The sequence below is a fragment of the Triturus cristatus genome, chromosome 8 (assembly GCF_964204655.1).
Source record: "Triturus cristatus chromosome 8, aTriCri1.1, whole genome shotgun sequence".
Taxonomy (NCBI): domain Eukaryota; kingdom Metazoa; phylum Chordata; class Amphibia; order Caudata; family Salamandridae; genus Triturus; species Triturus cristatus.
Window position 1 is genome coordinate 202,262,159 of NC_140591.1, and position 18,970 is coordinate 202,281,128.

General features: G+C 44.2%; 1 protein-coding gene across 1 annotated transcript in view; it reads left to right on the forward strand.

Annotated features, from left to right (window-relative positions):
* Positions 1–18,970, forward strand: part of ATP5PO (ATP synthase peripheral stalk subunit OSCP) — a 94,547-nt gene that overhangs the window by 30,948 nt on the left and 44,629 nt on the right. Inside the window, exon 4 of the mRNA XM_085621354.1 lies at positions 693–822. Coding sequence (XP_085477480.1) covers positions 693–822 — 130 coding nt within the window. The remainder of the gene's footprint in view (positions 1–692; positions 823–18,970) is intronic.

Here is an 18,970-nt window from a genome sequence, read left to right on the forward strand (position 1 = left end):
ATTACAAATACTCCTTAGTTCAGCTTGTGTGATGGTTGTAATGCAGACAAAATAATTTCCACTCATTTCTGGAGCTATGGGCAATGTCTCTTATTTTTTTCAGTTTTTTGTTCTCCTTATCTGTCTTCTTGCATCCCAGCTGGGTGTTCTTTTCAAGTAATGTAAAAAAAAATTGAAACCCATCACCATGATTTCCCAAACTTGTGATTTTCAGGGATCCAACAAAAGTAAATTGCTTCCATGTATATCTTGGTCCTGCTCCGAATCAGGTTCCACAAAACCTCGCTGATTTCTTGGCTGGACAATTGTTTGCTTGATTTTCTTACATTGTTTTTAAACTGGTTAAGATTCTGCTACAGTAAGTGTGCAGTCATTTAGGGATTTCAGCCTTTGTAAATAATGAAATGAAGACAACCTGCACTTTTGATTCATCCATCCTCAAAGGACAGCAATAAAATATTAGATTACATGTAGATTATCCACTTTGGTCAAAGTTTTACTACAATTATAGGAAGATAAAAGCTGGGAAGTAAAACATGAAAGAAGTTGGATTTGACACATTAAAAAAAAACTGCTAACTTCAAGAGGCAAAAGAAAGTCACTTAGTGAGCGTTTCAGCACCATGTGTTTATTTAGATTGTACCATCGTTATATGCATATACTGACAACCATTTTTCTTCTACTTCTTTAAGGCTTTAGTAAATGAATCCAAAATGTTTGCTATCATTACCAATCCCCATGTGAAGCGTGTACTCAAGCAGAAGAGTCTAAATGACGTTTTAGCAAAAGAGAAACTTGCACCCATCACTGTCAACTTTGTCAGTAAGTATGGTTTTTGAAGTTTGCTGCAAAATCATTTAATATTTTTTCACAGGCATGCCCACAAATAAATACAGTAAGCCTAGTCTACTGATTATTTATAAATTGTTTTAAAGTGAAGTGGTGTTGTAGAAAGTTAAATCATTTTTCTCCTAAGCTCTGTGGGATGAAAATCAATGTACTGCTGAAAAGATGTGACCACCAGCCTATTTTTGCTCTTCTCTTTTGCTTTGTGCCTTTTCTTCAATGATCTCTGCATCTTTGATTCCACCAAGAGTGTTATGCATTTCCTGTTTGCTCCTTCAACAGATCAATAAGTGTGCTCTGAGCAGGGAATGCACCCAAAGTGTACCCCGATCCAAAATCAAGTCACCGTCTTTGATTGCATCAAGAATGTTACAAATGTTTAGTTTGCTCCTTCTGCAGAGCGTAAGGGTGCTCTGAGCAGGAGCTGTACCCAAAGTATAGGGTAGCTCCTGCCACCTCATTGGGTCTCTGAATGCTGAATTACTGGTGCAAGGGTGACAGGACTTTTTATCAGGAAATTTAATTTAGTCCCTCAGTTGCGTTATTGCAGGTCTATTTTGTGTTTGTGTCCTTGTGTTGTGTGTGGCATCACAATAATTGCAGCATTAGATGGAAATTTACCTTCAGGAAAGGTGAAAAGTTTGTAGTCCACCGGGGGAATTGGGAGAAACCACATTTGCGGGGCCTGAGGAGCTGACTTGGGCAGAAAAACTGGCTAAAAGCAGGTTGGGCTGACTACCGAGAGATTGCTTGTTCCAGTGCATGCTCATGTACACACCTGTGTGGCTCTCTCTCTCTGTGTTATGCAAGGATCCACCTGCAAATTTGCTTTGTCTCCAGTGCACATCCTCCCGATCATATGCTGCTGTCCAAACACTAACTGGAAATGTTTTTTGGATATGGCACCCCTTGTGTATGTTCTGACTTCTTACCAGTTGCCCCAGTTTAAGATAAATGCTCAACCTCTGGTGCTGGTAAGTTGAATGCATCCGGGTGTCTTGAGGAACCTTTACAGCACAGTCTGGGCATATCTGACCTGGACTTTGTGGTGCTCGTACTCTGAAAGCTGAGACCAAACCTAAGATATTGTAGTAACCTTTGTGGTGTGTGTCCTGCCTAAAAGACTAGTTGCAGGATTGACTGAGAGGAGAGGACCTTCCATGACCTGTAGATCAAGCACAAGGCTATCCTGACTGAAACCTGAGTAGAAGATGATTTAAGTAAGGGAGCCTGCAGGAACTCTCGAGGACCTGCAGCCCTGCTTGCTGTGCCTGAACTGAATGCATTGCCTGGCCCTGCAGATGTGCCAGGATCAATGCTAGTGTATTGTCTATTGCCTCTTGAAATGACCAACCGTGTGGGAGCCAGTATCACTCTTTACTAATCCACAGAAAAACATAAGTTCCATCCCTTTCACCTTAGGGTCTTGTTGTGATTTAATTGGCGGAGACTTACCACCAGGACTCCAGAATCTAAACTCCAGAGAAATCTAAGTTTAAAGATTTTAAATTCTTATGGATCCTACACGTGTGCTCCCACAGTTTCACATCCAATCCAGCAGATTGAGAATTTCAGTGTTTAAAAGTTCAGAATATGAGAGGATGAATATGGAGAAGAACACAATAATTGCGGCGCAATTTATGGAGATGTCTAGTGCAGCTGTAGCAGTATCTTGACTTGCAAATTGTTGATCCCAAGACCGTGATAGCGGATGTAGATCTATTGGTAGTTAACAGGAGGGTAGGTTATAAGGGAAATGGTCCATAATATACCAAACCAAGTTCAGTAACTTGACCCGAATCCTTCCTGAATGGCTGTGATAATTCTGAGGGCTCCTAGCAGGGCCAGAGCCCATCGGGAATGAATCATAAAGCTGTTGAGAGTGCTCTAAATAAGTAAAGGCAATATTGCTATACTTGTGCTAAAGGACCACTTTAAGCATATAGCAAACTACACTCCATGGCTATTCAATCTACTTCTCCTCATATAGGGAATTGCCTCAGTACCCCTGTGGAAGCAGAGATTGTGTCCTCTGTCTAGAATGTGGACCCTGAGACTGTCTCACAGGTACCTACTATACCTAACTATGTTTACATCAATGACCAGAGGATCATGGTCAATCACTTGTTTGCAGACCCCAAGAAATACTTCCATGGGGTGAAGCTGTTGAAAAGGGGGCAGTAGAGAACATTTTAAGTAGTCCCTTGCAGGTGTGAGAATAACAGATCGGAAACCAAGTGGCTAACGGAGTTTTTGAGGGACACCCTCAGTATGGGCTGTCTGCTCATGGACTAATCTCTTGGAGTTGAGTATGTTCACTTCTCAGAAGACTGAGACCCCTAAGATGGAACTCCCCAAGACAGTACTAACAAGCTCAAACCCTATCGTACACTAATAGATCACAAGTGTGCACCTCATAGATACCTGCCACTTCAGGGATGGAATCTGAGCATCCTTTTGGTGACCAGGTGCTATGGCCAGGGAAACTGCCAGTTCCTAGGAGTTGATAACCATTGAATCAGCCCAGGTGGAATGATTTCCGCAAGTCTCAGTGTGTCCCACTTTGGAGAGAATGCTGTGGAAGGAAGATGAAGCCCACAGGTGGGGAGTCTGGTAGTATCTAGAAGCTTTTCTTTTTTTTATATTCAATCCGTGTTCCGCGATCCTCCTTAGCACTTCATATAACAATTCATCATGATCTTCAAAAGACCTACCCACAACCATAATGTCGTCCTGGAAACACTACCTTTTCCCTGTAAAGTATTCTGCATAATCCTCTGGAACACCGCAGAGGCTGACCCTAATGGCGTTCAACAATAACAAAAGGCCCCTAGCGGTGTAACAAAGTAAGTCCGAGGACGTGATTCCGGATGCAAATTCACTTTGCGATAGGCCGCAGACATGTCTAAAACGCAAAATATTTTTCCACCTCCCATCACACATCTCTGCAATATTTGGAAGTGGCTGACGGTCGACCCATATATTCTTGTTCAAGTCCCTCAAGTCTATGCAAAGACGGATTTTGTTGCCTTCCTTAGGAGCAACCCCTATTGGAGCGAGCCATTCAGAAGACTCAGTGGGTTCAATGGTCTTACCTACTAACTAGTTATCAAGTTCCTTCTGAAGCGGCTCCCTCATTAACCGGGGTATGGACCGAACTTTATGTACTACTGGGATAACACCCTTCTTCAAAATGATGCGATGAGTGAACTTCTTCAGCATACCTAATTCATCTGTAAACACGTGGGAAGGATAACCTTAACTTTTCCCATTCTAAATCGATGTTGCGTACAGGCAACTCTCACTCATGCATAGTTTCCACCACCATCACAGGCTCCTTTCCATTAGGATCAAGAATTATGTTTAAATCTTTTTGGTGGCGCCACCCCAAAAGGTTAGAACCATCTTCCGTTGCGTACACTCTGCCATGTACACTATTACCTTTGAAGAACATATTCATCCATTCCCTCAATGTTAATTGTCTTGCCACCATAACCCACTGCTTTTATATCAGGTTGCTGTAACTTACTCATGTCTTTTTTCTTAACACAAAATTCTCAAACATCTCGAAATTAGTGTGAATAAACTACCTGAATCTACTAGCATCTTGACCTTAGTACCTAAAGTAATATTACAATGAGGCTTTTATAGTTTTCCTGCACTTTCCAATTGTATACTCGTACTTTAATTGCTTTGCACCCTGAAATCTTGGTTAAAACTTTCATATTAATCAATAGATGGCACAATTTCCTCTTGATCTTCTACAAAGTTCTCTACTACTTTCACACTTTAATTATGTACCTTCGATATGCACACCTTAGCTAAGTGTCCCTTCCTCCCACATGACCTACATGTCATGTTTCTTGCCCCGCTTGCAAAGCTAGAAGCAATATGCCCAGGACAACCACACCTGTAACACATAATTTTTCTTCTTTCGCCTACTCTATCTGTATTTGGCTCTGCTACTTTAATAGGCTTTTTCATCTTCACTTCTTGTACGTCAAGTGCAACAACCTTTTTTTTTTTTTTTTTTTTTTTTTTTTTTTTTCTGGAGATTTCACTCAATTTCCCCATATCAATCTCCTTCATCCAAACCGTAGTGTTCTCCCTGCTCCTTGCAATCTGTACTGCCTCGTCCAACGTAGGATCCAAAGATAGAAGTCTCTTTAACTTTCTTGTCTCTGGTACTTCTTACAATTCGGTCACGAATTGGAGATTCCATCAAACCTTGGAAGTTACATGTTACTGCCAGACCTCGTAACGTTGCAACATAAGTCATTATGTCCTCATCATGAGCTTGTGAGCGGCAAAAAAAATGATGCCTTTCAAAAACCACAAGGAGTTTGGGCGTAAAATGTTTCTCTAACATTTGCAATGACATATCATAAATATTTACAGGTTGACCATTACCAACTCCCAAAGATACTTCAGGAAGGTCATTATATATTCTCCTTCCTTCAGTTCCTAAGTGATGCAACAATATTTCTTGCCTTCTCAATGGACCATACTTGTCCCCACCAATAGCCATCAAATACGTGAAAAATATATTATTCAACCTCTTCCAAGGAATACTTGGTGCCCCTGGGACAGCCAAAAAACAGGGTGGGGCAGTCATGCTCTGTTCTGCCATACCTACAATGAATATAATAAACTTAAAATAACTCTGTAGACATAGTTTTCCATCAGTTGTGGTAGATTTCTCTTTTGCACATCAAACCTCTTATTTCCACACTTTGCTCCTTAATGAGTCCTCTTTCTATGTATATTGTTCTAGCTGGGCTAGTCACATGTCCCAGTGACATCTGCTCAGCCGTATCGAGGAAACCGGACACACGTGATGGTGAAGGAGCAGGACAAACGCTATTCGGTAAGCCTTTGGTGTATTTCTTCTTTTTCCACTGTAATTGGCGTATCCCGCTGTAATTAGCAGCCACCAGCACGCCACGTTAAATTATGGCAGAAATTTAGGAGAAAGCACTCTCAGAGCCCAAGTGTTAAACTGCCATGTTGTCCTGACAAGTGTACGCACTTGCCAGACCTTACCCTTCCCTTTCTATGCACATCAGACACCCCTATGGTAGGCCCAAGGTACCCCCTGGGCAGGGTGCAGTGTATGTGAAAGGTAGTACAGGTACTGAGGTGTGTACCATGTCCTGACAGTAGTGAAATACTTTCCATTTCATTTTTCACTGTTGAAAGGCCATCTTGTCCATAGGACAGAATGGGGAGGCTGTGTAATGTTTCCAGCCTATCTTCCCAAAGGCTTAAGATGGAGAGGTGATGTTTAGTGTGTCTGAAGTCACAATTCAATAACACATCTTTTTGTGAAGGTGGTTTTTGCATTGTGTTTAGCAACCACTTTTTTAACAGTGGCTGGGTTTTTGTGCTCTGACATTTCCTTGTCTCTGCCTGGTTGTGGATTGACTGTCTGGATCTGAAAGTGATAGGATCTGGGAAATGCCTTGACCCAGGGGAGGAGGCGAGACAGCAACAGGCTGATCTGCATCTGGAGTGTAGGGGGGGGGGAGTAGCCCCTGGAGGTGAAGAGGCCTGGGCTGCCGCCATTAGACAATGGCGCCATCCCCTGCTGAGTGATTAAGGATCCAGACCCCCACTATCAAAGGAATAAGGCGTCACTGGCAGGGAGACACCCAGAACTGATTTAGACAGGGCTCAGTGCCCCCCTGAACACACAGACTTCAAAGACATTTAAGGGTATAACTAGGAGAGCCGAAAACCCCTGGACTTTGGAATGGAACTGAACAGGAGTGGACCTGTTCAAGACTGTTAAGGACTGAAATTACTTTGTGGTCAAGAGGAACCTCTGCCAAGGAAGAAACCGCTGAATAGACTGTAGGAAAGGACTGTCCCTTGCTGTGTGTTCTGGGGCTGCCAGTGCTTTCCATGCCACTGGAATCAATCTATCCTGGCTGCAGAGGGGTGAAACCCCGAAACCGGTCCGAGGATGCTTGTTTCCATTCCAGGGAGGACCTTGCCTGGCAGTTCGGGCTGGACTGTTCCTATTGGGCATAGGGTCCAGACTGATTTGCATATCACTGGGTCCAAACTGGAATGGCATGGTGAGCAAAAAAACTATGGATTTAGGCCCAGATCTCTGTACTGGGGGGAATGTATGACATTGTTCTGCATTCTGTCCATCAATAGTTCTTTTTGCATTGAAGCCTGGCTGCTCGTGCCAAGCTACCAAGGGGGTGAGCAGGGGTTATCTGAGAAGGTATCCTTCCTTTTCCTGACGTAGAGGCGAGGGTCCCTACTTGACCTAAGGTACCTACCTCAGCCAAATAGCGATCCCGGTTCTAACAGGGTCGTATTAAAGCCACATGGGCTATAATGAAAGAGCACTTACTGGTTACTAGGAGAGTTAGAAAATACTAGTCTTCAAGTCGAGTAGTCCTCATGGCGGACAAACGTTTTTTCCCTACACTGTATTAAAGATCTTCAGGAATGTCTGTTATCTAATAGACATTGGAAATGCCAGGGGTGGGGGCATATTTTGCTTTATGTGAATCTGAAATGCCAGGGGTGGGGGCATATTTTGATTTATGTGAATCTGTTATGCTATGTTTCTCAACAGAAGACCTGCCAGCAATGCAGATGGCCATTGCTCATGTCTCTCCCTCTGAAAAGGATCCTGATCCATTGTTTTAACTATCATTCAGGTTGACTCCGACTACATCCATGATATCTCAGTCGGTTTACCTGTAAAGAGCAAAGTCTACAAGACATCAGAAAAGGTTCGGTATTGCATCAAAGCCAAGATGTTAGTCAGTGGAATAAGAAACATCTTCTAAAGTCCATATACTAGCCTGGTTGTGCTAGATCTACATAAAGGTCAATAGATCTGGGTCTCAGTTAAGTTATCACAACAGACACTGCCCCTGTTTCACGAGATGTCGTGCTGTTGGATACACAAGGAACAACTAAGTTCTTAATCTTCAGCTTCCCCATGGCTCTAGCAGATTGTACTGACTCCCTGGAGCCAAAGATAAGATAGCTGTTTCATCCCCAGGTAGCCTTTACCACTTTTGTTGGATGTCCTTTAGTTTAATGATTTCCCCAGCTAGACTCCAGAGACTGATGGTCAAGGCAATAGCTGAGCTGGAGCGCTTCTGTGACAACATAGCTCTGCTGAAAGACAGATGAAAAGTGTTCCCGGGAGTACTCCAAAGGGTGTTAGAAGTGCTGCTTAAGACCACAGGGACTTTCAAAGCAACCAAGTGCCTCTTAGGACAGTCTCCTGTACTAAAATAATTTTGTACACTGTTGATTGTGAAGATTCGTACCTGAAACCCAGGCTGTGCTGCATTAGGTTTTCTAGACTGCCTAGCACTCAAAGGGTACTGAGGGCATTTGCGCCCAACCTCCGTTACAAAAATTGTCCTGCGAGCTGACCTGACCTTGAGAAAACACTCTTTGAAAGTCCTCTCGACTGCTGCTTGTCTGCAGTCATTTTAGTTCCTGAAGCAGGTGCTTTACATAGAACGTTTACTGCAAGCTCTTGGTGATGGCTATCCGTTTATAGTCTGGGCACCTACATTTATGCGGTAGTGGAGGACCAAATTATGTGGCAAGGTTAAATGTATTATATGGCAAGAAACTAAATTATGCTACATAATGCGACACATTTTGTGATCGTATTATTTTGACATTTTTACGTATGTGAACACCATTTGGGAAAAAGTTTCACCTTTATTACCAGTTGAACACCCAAATACATCAGTAAACATCTAAAATGTGACCAGTCAACCTTTATGAAAGGCCTTTCATTGTGCAGCTAAATGTGTTGCTGCGTTTTAGTAACTTTTTATTTGTTTTGAGCTAGAAACATGTTTTTTGTGAATCTGTAGATTATGCGTCGGGTGATGGGTTATGTGGCTAATGCAGCAAATCCATAATTAAGCAGCAGACCTGCATAATTCCAGTGACACTGTATTTAGTGGAGCGCTTCTGACAAGGTAGGAGGAGCCATTCTGGCTAAACTATAGAATGAAGAATTGCATTTATAGGGCTACCCTGCCTTTTGGAGTTTCTTAGGGAGTAGGTAAAAATTAGACATTTTCAGAGCTACCTTGAGGATGTGGGTGATGCTCTAAGCCTGGATGGAAGGGAATTCCAGAATATACAACATAGAAAGCTCTAGCCCCTTAACTTTTTAGCTTGCATCTGAAGATTGTTATGGCTTCATCTTGGCTATGTAGATTGAGTCTGTCTGTATTGAAAAATGTAGCTAGTTAAATGAATCCTGAACTAGGTGATGGTAACACAGGCCTGTTTGAATATAATCCAGTCATTTACTGGAAGCCGATGCAGAAAGATGGCATCCTTCAATACTTAGTCATGTAGCTTGACACCAACTACTGTGTGTACAGGAGCAATTTTGGGCTCCTGTGACCGCATTATGATGTTGGGTGGTAGACCCGGGAACAGTCCGTTACAATAATGGAGCAAAAATAATTGTACCCACTACTACTGGTTTATGATTGGTGACAGTAAGGATGGAGAGGTTTTACTTTAGCCAGATGATGGAAGCATTTGCCCATCAATTTACCAATCAAAGCCACATATTTTGATCGAAATTGAAAACCAAAAGTTTTACGGAGGTGTACGTTTTTGGGGTTGGGCCGGCTGAACGAGATATCCAGTTCCTAGATCCTCAGGAGCCGTATGTTAACTAGTTTTGTAATGCGCAGCGTGTATCAGACTGTGTCTTGCCGCTGATAGCTGAGGTAGAGTAGAAAGAAGCACAATTATCTGTTAAAAAGCCAGGTCTTACGAAGTTTTCTGATTGCTTGTGAAGGTGTGGATCTAATGTGGAGAGGCAGCGTATTCCAGAGTCTAGTAGCTCCGGTGAAGAAGCTGCTGCCGCCCCAATTGGTTTTCTTGAATCTAAAAAGTCACTTTGTAGGTTCCTAAAGATCTGAGGTTCCTATGGGGAGGGGGGGTTACCAAGAGATGACCGATTTATTTAGGAATTTGGGGCCAAAGCCATGTAGGGCCTTAAGTGAGACAGGGTTTTAAATTTGATTCGATTCCTGATGGTGAGCCAGTGTAGTTCCTTGATAGCAGAAGATCCTGAAGGGTGTTTAGGGAGATCAAGCAGTACTCTGGCGGCTCAGTTTTGGAGGACCTGCAGTTTATTAATGTATTGTTTCTGTAGGTTGATTTATACAACATTGCAATAATCAATTTTGGATAAAATGAGGAAGGACAACTGATTTTCTAGACTTGGAGTAGGTAAGGAAATACTTTTTTGATGGTTCTTAAGGTATTATAGGAGGCAGATAAGGTGGCATTAATCTGTTTAGAGATTTAGTTTATCATCCAGAATCACTCCCAAACTTAACTTTGCGAATTGGCACTGGTGGTGGGCCCATCTCTGAAGGCCAGCAATCAGGAGTCCAAAAGTGGGGATTATTTCCGAAGAAGATAACCTCCTTCTCAGAATTTAGCCTTTAGACAGTGCCCGTCTATCCAAGTGCTGATTTCTTCCAGTTGTGAAGCTGGGAGCTTGTGGGATTGCAGCAAATACCACAATCTGTGTCAACTGCGTGGGAAGTGAGTGAGAGGCCAAATGACTGGATCAGCGGAGCGAGTTCAGCTACATATATATTAAAAGGGGTGGGGCTGAGCGAGGACCCCAGCGCAACCCCCGCATGGTAGCGAGAATGTTTTGGAGCTGAGGTTGTCTAGCCTCACTGTATTTTCCCTGTCCTTTAGGAATGATCTGAGTAGGTCTAGAGCTAAGCCCTTTATGCCAATATTCTCTAGCTGATTGCATAATGTCAAGTGATCTACAGTATCGAAGGCTGCAGATAGGCCCAGCAGGATCAGTGCTGCGTTGCCTCCTTCATCAAGCAAAAGCTTTAAGTTCACCAGTGGCTTTGATGAGCACTGTCTCTGTACTGTCATCTGATCTGAAAACCAAACTGTGTTGGGTCTCACCGATCATACTCTCTGATGAAATGTGTGAGTTCAGTAGTTATGGTTTTTAATGATTTTGGGGAAAAAAAGGAAGTCTTGAGATGGGTCGGTAGCTAGACGGGACGTCGAGTCTAGATTGTTTTTTGTAAGAGAGGAATAATAGCAGCTTTCTTCCAAGACGTGCGAAAGGAGCCTGACCGGGACTTGGAATTAAAGATGTTCGTCTCAACTTTAATTTGTTTATAACCTGAAAGATCTCCCTAGTGGAGTTCTTTGAGTATTCTATTTGGGACGTAAAGTACACTTTTTTTCTTTAGTCAAGAGTTTTGTATTTGGACAGAGCACATCTGTACAGTTCCTTCTTGTGGGCTTCATAGTTGTCTCCAATTCCTCTCTTGCTGTCTACAGTTTTGTTTTTCTAGACGTAGAGCCTATGAATACCAGGGCTCCGAGGGTTTTCTCCAATTTTGTTTAATGGCTTTAGGAGGAGCTAGTTGTGAGAATGCAGCATCTAGCAAATTGGTGTAGTTCTGGGCAGCCTTTCCCGGATCTGGGGAGGAGGGAGGCAGATTTTCTAAAAGCTGAATCTGAAGTTGGCTGAAGTTTAAGTTCTTCCATGCTCTATAGGAGATAGGGCCCTTTTGCTTCTTGATAACTGAAATATATTCGAGGATTTCTAGCTCTAAGAGAATGATGGAATGGTCGGACCATGCGAGGGGTAGGACGTCTAGTCTAGTGAGCGAGTCATTGTTGCTAAAGATGGTGTCCAGTGTGTGGCCTGCTATATGGGTGTGATTCTGCATAGTTGAGTGAGCCCAAAATCATTCATAGTTTCCTAGAGGTCCCTGGTGTCTTTCTACTCCGTTAGGGCTAGATGGAAGTTTAGATCTCCCAGAATTGTGATGTCTGACTTGGATGTCACCCTCTAGGAGAGTGCTAATGGAATTGCAAAACCTACTTTTTGGTCTGGGTGGGTGATAAATAAGCAGCCCTCAAGGATTTATTTTGGGTCAGTTCGAGCCAGAAAGATAGGGCTTCAGTTTCATTAGACATGGTTGTTAATCGAGCCCTGAGAATAATTTAGAGTCCGCCTCCTCTTTTTAGGGGTCGGTCTAGTCTGAAAAGGGTATACCATGGGGTGACTGAGGTAATTGCATCCGGGATGGAGGTACCATAGGCCCATGTTTCGGTGACAAATGTCTCTTTGGTCGGTTTTGATAAAGATAGCCATTTCCATGACATGTTTAACCAGGGACCGGGCATTGACGAGTGCACAACAGTATGAGGGGAGGGGTAGGATTGAGGTGCGTTTTGAGCAAGGTGTGGAGAGGCTTAGCGGGGTAGAGGGGGCTACCAAAGAGAATCTGCATTACTTGCAGCTAGCAGTATTTCCTAACCAAAGGGAGTGCATATTGAAACCGGGACAAACGTTGGTGGATCCTCTGAGGACAAGTAACTCCTTACCTGAGTATCTGATGTGTATTGGTATCTACATTAAAACCGGCAGATGTTCGGACGCAGACAGGCTTGCCTTTGACGTGTGTCCGCACTACACCTAGATTTTAATATCCCTCCATAGGAGGGTGGGCGTGTCTACACGCCAGTGCCGTAGCACGAGTAAGAGATTCCAAACATACTGATGGGGAAGTAAACGGGGGGCAAATCCAGGGCCCAGCAACCTCGCTTTCCTTGCGCAGACTCCAAAGTTATTGGGAAATCAAGATAAACGGAAAGAAAGTTATGAGGAAAATAAACCATAACACTATAAAAAAGTTGAGGGCACTGACCCTTCAAAGATGGCGCCCAACTTGATGGTAGGGAGCCAGGCAACTCCATGAAACCAGCCCCTAGAGCCCAGCACACAGGAAGCCTATAAGAAAATTAAAGAAGGTGAGGTAGGCAACACCGCCTCACAAATGCCCTGCCGACCTCCTGAGAAACCCATCTTCCAGTAGCACACATTCTGCATTTAGAGAACTTAAGTTTGGAGTTGCCAGACGAGGGGAAAGGAATTGGGAATTTTGGTGAAAATTAGCACCTCAGTGGCATTTTTTCATGTTATGGTGAAGCTTCCACTGTTAACAAACTATTACTTTCTGTGTTAACCTTGTTCTAATCTGCAAGTGATGTGTGTTCTTGTAGCCTACTGAGTTGTTGGAAAGTGAATAATTAGAATTAAATGTAATTCGGAAATTGCAGTCAGGCTTCATTTGATTTTCAGTACATTGTATGGGCTAATTTTTTAGAGTAGCTCATTGTGCATATCACCTTACTTTGGGAGCTATGGAGGCTGGCTTGGTGCTTTGACAGCCATCCAGGCTTGTTTGACAGCTATTCAAACAGATAAAAGGAAGCGAAGGCTCTCTTGGGATTAAGGTCAATCTATGTAAAACTGAAAATATTCAAACACCCACAGTCAACAAGCAAACAGTTTCAAAATTCACATATACATTACTCTCTGAACCCAAAACAACTGTAATGCACATAAAGGGCAGGGAACTCAAGTCCATATTAAAAAATGTTAATTTATTAATGTACATTGCAATTAAAAACAAAGAAAAAAAGGAATTTTATAATAAAAACATGATTTATAAAATACATCAATCTAAAAAATCAACAAATAAGAACATTGAGAGACAAAACAAAGGTGCAAAGTAATCAATACATCAAGATACCGTTGCCCCAAAAAATCACTAAATGGTAATTTCATCAGTCCATTATGTTATAATATCATTGGACTTAGAAGGGCTCCTTGAATGCAACCAAATAAAGCGTTGGCGCGTTTCAGTGGCGATAAATTATTAGGACACAACCTTCATCAGGACATTAAAGAGATTTGTCTCTTACAGATAAAATGCAATTCACGGATCCTATTGATAGTACCAACGACTACACTGGATTGTTGAGCCCTATTGGGATCCTATAACGATACAGCGATGATACCGTTATTTACAAGCACTTTCTATTAAACATCAATCTATATTTATTCGTTTGCGGTCCCTCCACATCTGTTGGAACCCTGCTGTGTTCAATATTTTCACTGTCTTCAATATCGCGGCACAATCTGTAATGGGATCTACCTCATTTGTATTATATTTTCCAATGTGAATCGTGGCCAGTTGAATTATACTGGTCCTATGTGTCGCGACTACAGTCCTGGTATCTGGAAATATATACCTTTTGCTGTTAGATCGCGTGCGTCCATCACCGTAGTGTCTTTTGCTTCAAATTCGATAGCCGGGGGCGCCTGCCGCTGTTTTGGACCAAAACACCCACGGAGTAACTACCTTATGCCATGTAGCAGTTTCTCTCAGTCATGGAAAGAGTATTAATTTTCAGACATGTACAAAATCAAAAATGATATACCTACTGATCTGATTGCTTAGATCTTAAAGTGGGCCTCGGTATTCAGCTGCACACCTCAAAGGAGTGATGCTGGCAATCTTATGGGATATGAAGCTCTGGAATGAAGCCCTGCTACACAATCTTGCGTTTACATCTGCTATTACTGAGTGTTATGCAAGTAGGTCTTCCAGTATCCTTAGTTTAACAGAATTACTAACAAGATTAGGGTCTAGTTAGATTTCAAGTTAATGTTCTGTGGGTAAAACAAACTATGGAAAGGTTTTGAATCTATTGTTCACAAAACAGTGTTCTCATTTCTATTTTTTAAATGTTATTTGCTCTGATTTTGACTGTTCTTTTAATGTTTATTAGTAGTCTAATTCATTAAGTGATTCTATTTGAAGTGCACAATATATAGATGCTTAGACTAAGCCTTTGGTTTTACCATTATTGGTGTTGGAGGTTCCTTGTATAATTATCTGCAGTGTCTAACTGGTGGTTAGAATGTCTTGTTCAGATATGCTTACTTTCAAATGAGTGGCAGTATGACAAGATATACCTGTGAGTTTCCTTTTCTCAATCACTAGAGTTGGTTGTCTTATGTCATAGACCTGGGCTCCCACTCTCTTGGGCTAAGGAATATAGCCACGATGTGTCCAGCTCCTGGAGAAGGATTGTAGAGTAATGATTCTATACAAATTGACAGGTATTAGTGCCAGAAGTTTCTCCTCAACAAGATGAATGAAAGTAGCAAACATTACTAAAAATAATTAGATAAGCTACAAAGGCAGTATATGGTCTTTTGTGCTTAGTTACTCCAAGGAACTTGGGAGCAAGCTTGTAAAAAGCATGCAAGTTTCTAGACGACTTTAATAAGCGGTATAAAAATTACTACTACAAATGTGAACATTTATGCGTACTAGTGTATATAGGCTCTCTAACCGGTACAGTCCAAGTCTGGAAGCTGTGTACAAATCACTACTATAAAGGTGGACAATCCTGCATACTATTATAAAACCTATATAACTACACAATTGCGCTGAACTTAGTAAAGAACCTGTAAAACAGTATGCATCATAATGCACATATAGTAGTGATTTGTACACCACTGATTGTCTTGTCTAGCAACTTTCGTGATCTTTACAGGTATAGGTTCCTCATATTACCGTATCAATTTCTGAAGAATACTATGTAATTCTCTTTCCTGCTGTAGACCCATTCTTAAATGAGCATCTTTAGGGCTCAAAATATCGACAAACTGTTTAGAATACAAGCTAGAGCCTTCATTGAGGAATAACATCAATGATAGGTCAAATATTTTGAAAACAGTCAGATGTTTACACTTATGCGTTGACTTCGTGCACACTTTCACAGGTTCACTTGTGTAAGTCTCCATCACATACACGTGCTTCTAGGAGAAACGCTGTTATATAGTTTAAGATTATCCATGCCCCTACAACTAGCCTGTGTTTTTGTTTTGAATACTCTTTTTAAAGCCGCATCCAAAATGGCTGCTTAGAATTGTTGAAATAGCACACGAACAAAGGCTGAAACAGGGTAGTCCTGTCTCATTTTGAGACTCCGCTCAAAGAAGTAATGCACCTCCACCGCCAGTTGCTGGACCTTTCAGCCTCAGGCCTTTGAGCCTGAGATCCGACCATCGCAAAGGGATATGTTTTACTCTTGGGTCTCAAAGGGGGTTCCCTCCAAAATGATGGTCTGTTTTCGAGCGACTCAACTGAAGTGGTCTCTGTTGCTTCCAACTGTTGATCTCAACAGAAAGCTCCTTTAAAATATGTTGCCACGTGAGATTTGGATACTCCGATATATACTTTTGTATCATCCAGTAGATCGCATTTTTACTTCAGAGTTAGTGAACAGCTGAAATGAGAGCGCCAAAACCATGTTGAGCAAACATGGCAAAAGAGAGGAGCCCTGAGGGACAACACGTTTTGCAGAGACTGGAGATGAAAAATAGGGTTTGTCTAGTTCATTTAGCTCCAGTTTCTGGGAGATAAGTTCTTATCTCGAGCCCCTGGTCCCCGCGCCCGCCACGACGACCGCCGCCACTACGATGCCAGCACACTGCACGCTCTCAACTCCGGACAGACCTACACCTGCTTCAAGGCCACCCCAAAACACACACACGGTACCTTCACCTGCCGGAACTGCAGCTACACCAGCATCAGCCGCCGAACCACCCGCCAAGAAAGACCTCCACCACCTCCGATGCATCCTACTGAACACCCGCTCTGCCCACAAACACGCCGTCGAGCTCTGGGACATGCTCGACACATCATCCCCGGACGTCTCCTTCCTGACAGACTTGGATGAACGACTCCTCCGCACCCGACATAGCCATCCCAGACGGCTACAAGATCACCCGCAGAGACCGCACCAACGGAGTCGGAGGAGGAATCTCCATCGTCCACAAGAACAGCATCAGGGCCTCGACCAGCACCGACGACACTCTGCACCACCGAACACATGCATTTCCAGATCCACACAGACCCCAACTCCACCCTCGGAGGTACCCTCGTCTACAGACCCCCCCCCCCCGGACCCCGACCCCAGTTCAGCGACTCCATCGCTGACTTAATCAGCACGCACGCCCTTACCTCCACTGACTACATCCTCCTCGGAGACCTGAACTTTCACCTGGAGAACAGCAACTAGACCACCCTGATCGATAACCTCGGACTGAGGCAACTCGTCACAACGCCTACCCACTCCGCTGGCCACACGCTCGACCCAGTCTTCTCCTCAATCCCCCAAATCTCCTTCAGCCCCACCACCGAACTCCTCTGGATCGACCACCGCTGCATCCACTTCCCCTTCCAGAAGCCCACCGCACCCAACAGATACCCAGCTGTTGCTGCTGGAGAAAATTCACCGAAGACCAACTACACGCAAACTTCGCTCTCAGCCCACCCACCGAACCCTCCAACACAGATGACACTGTCCACAGCCTTAGACGCTGGATCGACGACTGCGCCAATACCCTTGCCCTGCCGAAGGCCCTCCACACACACAGACACCAGTGAGAGGGCCAGCTGGTTCACCCCAGAACTCCTAGCCTCCAAGCGAGCCTGCCGGAAACTAGAGAAGAAATGGCACAGCGAACAGACTCCGGACAGCCACGCAGCCCACAAGGACGCAACCACCATCACCTCATCAGGACTGCCAAGAGGATCTCCTTCAAAGACCGCCTCAACAACAATGCACACACTAGCAAGGAGCTTTTCAACATCATGAAGGAACTCTCCAACCCCAGCTCCAACGACATCCCACCGTCGCAAGCCCTGTGCGACTTCCTCGCCACTTTTTTCCACCGCAAGATAGCAGACCTCCACGACACAGCTTCAACACCCAGACAACCCCAACAGACAGCAACACAACAATCTCCGCACACCATCGACCACGACCCCCTACTAGCCTGGGCCAGCGTGAGCATCGATGACACCATCAAGACCATGAGCACAATCCACTCCGGCTCCCCGTCAGACCCATTCCCACACCACATCTTCAACAAAGCCAGCAGCTCCAGCGCACACCACCTGCGCAACGTCCTCAATCTCCCTCGGGACCACGACTTTCCCAGAGAGCTGGAAACACGCAGAGATCAACGCCCTACTCAAAAAAAACCAAGGCAGACCCTAGAGACCTCAACAACTTCCGGCCCATCTCTGCTCCCGTTCCCGGCCAAGGTCATCGAAGATCGTCAACAGACAGCTAACCAGATAGCTCGAAGAAAACCGAATGCTGGACCCCTCCCAGTCAGGGTTCCACAGCTCCGAGACCGCCCTCATCGCAGACATCAGGACCCTGCTGGACAATGGTGAGACCGCAGCCCTCATCCTCCTGGACCTCTCCGCAGTCTTCGATACGTCTGCCACCGCACACTACGCGCACGCCTCCACACCATAGAGATCTGAGACAAGGCTCTGGAATGGACCACCACCTTCCCCTCCGGCAGAACCCAAAGCGTCCGCCTCCCCCATTCCGATCCGAAGCCTCCGAGATCTGCGGCGTACCCCAGGAATCTTCCCTCAGCCCAACACTGTTCAACATTTACATGGCCCCGCTCACACACGTCGCCCGACAGCACAACCTCAACATAATCTCCTACACCAACGACACTCAACTGATCCTCTCCCTCACCAAGGACCCCATCACTGCCAAAACCAACCTCCTCGAAGGAATGAAGGCCGTCGCCGACTGGATGAAGATCAGCCGACTGAAGCTGAACACTGACAAAACGGAGGTCCTCATCCTCTGCTCCAACCCTTCAGCCTGGGACGACTGTGGAAATATGGATTTTTCTGGTCAGTTATGTCCCCTATCTTGGACCCCAACGGTTCTATGTGCATGTCGCAAGTACATGTATGCTCCCTCCAGTTCCAGTAATAATGACGCAAACACATGTGCGTCCATCGTCAACATGTCCTCTGTCAGATCCGCCATAAATGGGCTGGATATTCCATTCCTAAATATGAAAGGCTACCGGCTTTATATGGTTCACTTATGCCATTTTACAGTTCAGGCAAAAAGGCCCTGATTCTGTCATCGAACTCCTTTTGCCTTCTGTCTCTGAAAGCTCCAGTTCAAGCCTGCATCCGTGACCATGAACTTTGTCTCATTCTCTGCGCGGCTCACGAAGCCTGACATCAGCCTATTCTCTGCCAAGAACTGTGTTTCACCTTCGAATTATCTGCTTCCCCCTCAGCCGATGCATTCCTGCCTAGTAGCTTAAGTAAACATTCTTCCAGTTACCAAGCAAAAAGGCCCATCTTCTCTGTCCTCATGCAAGTAATTCATAGCCCTGTTACCATGGAAT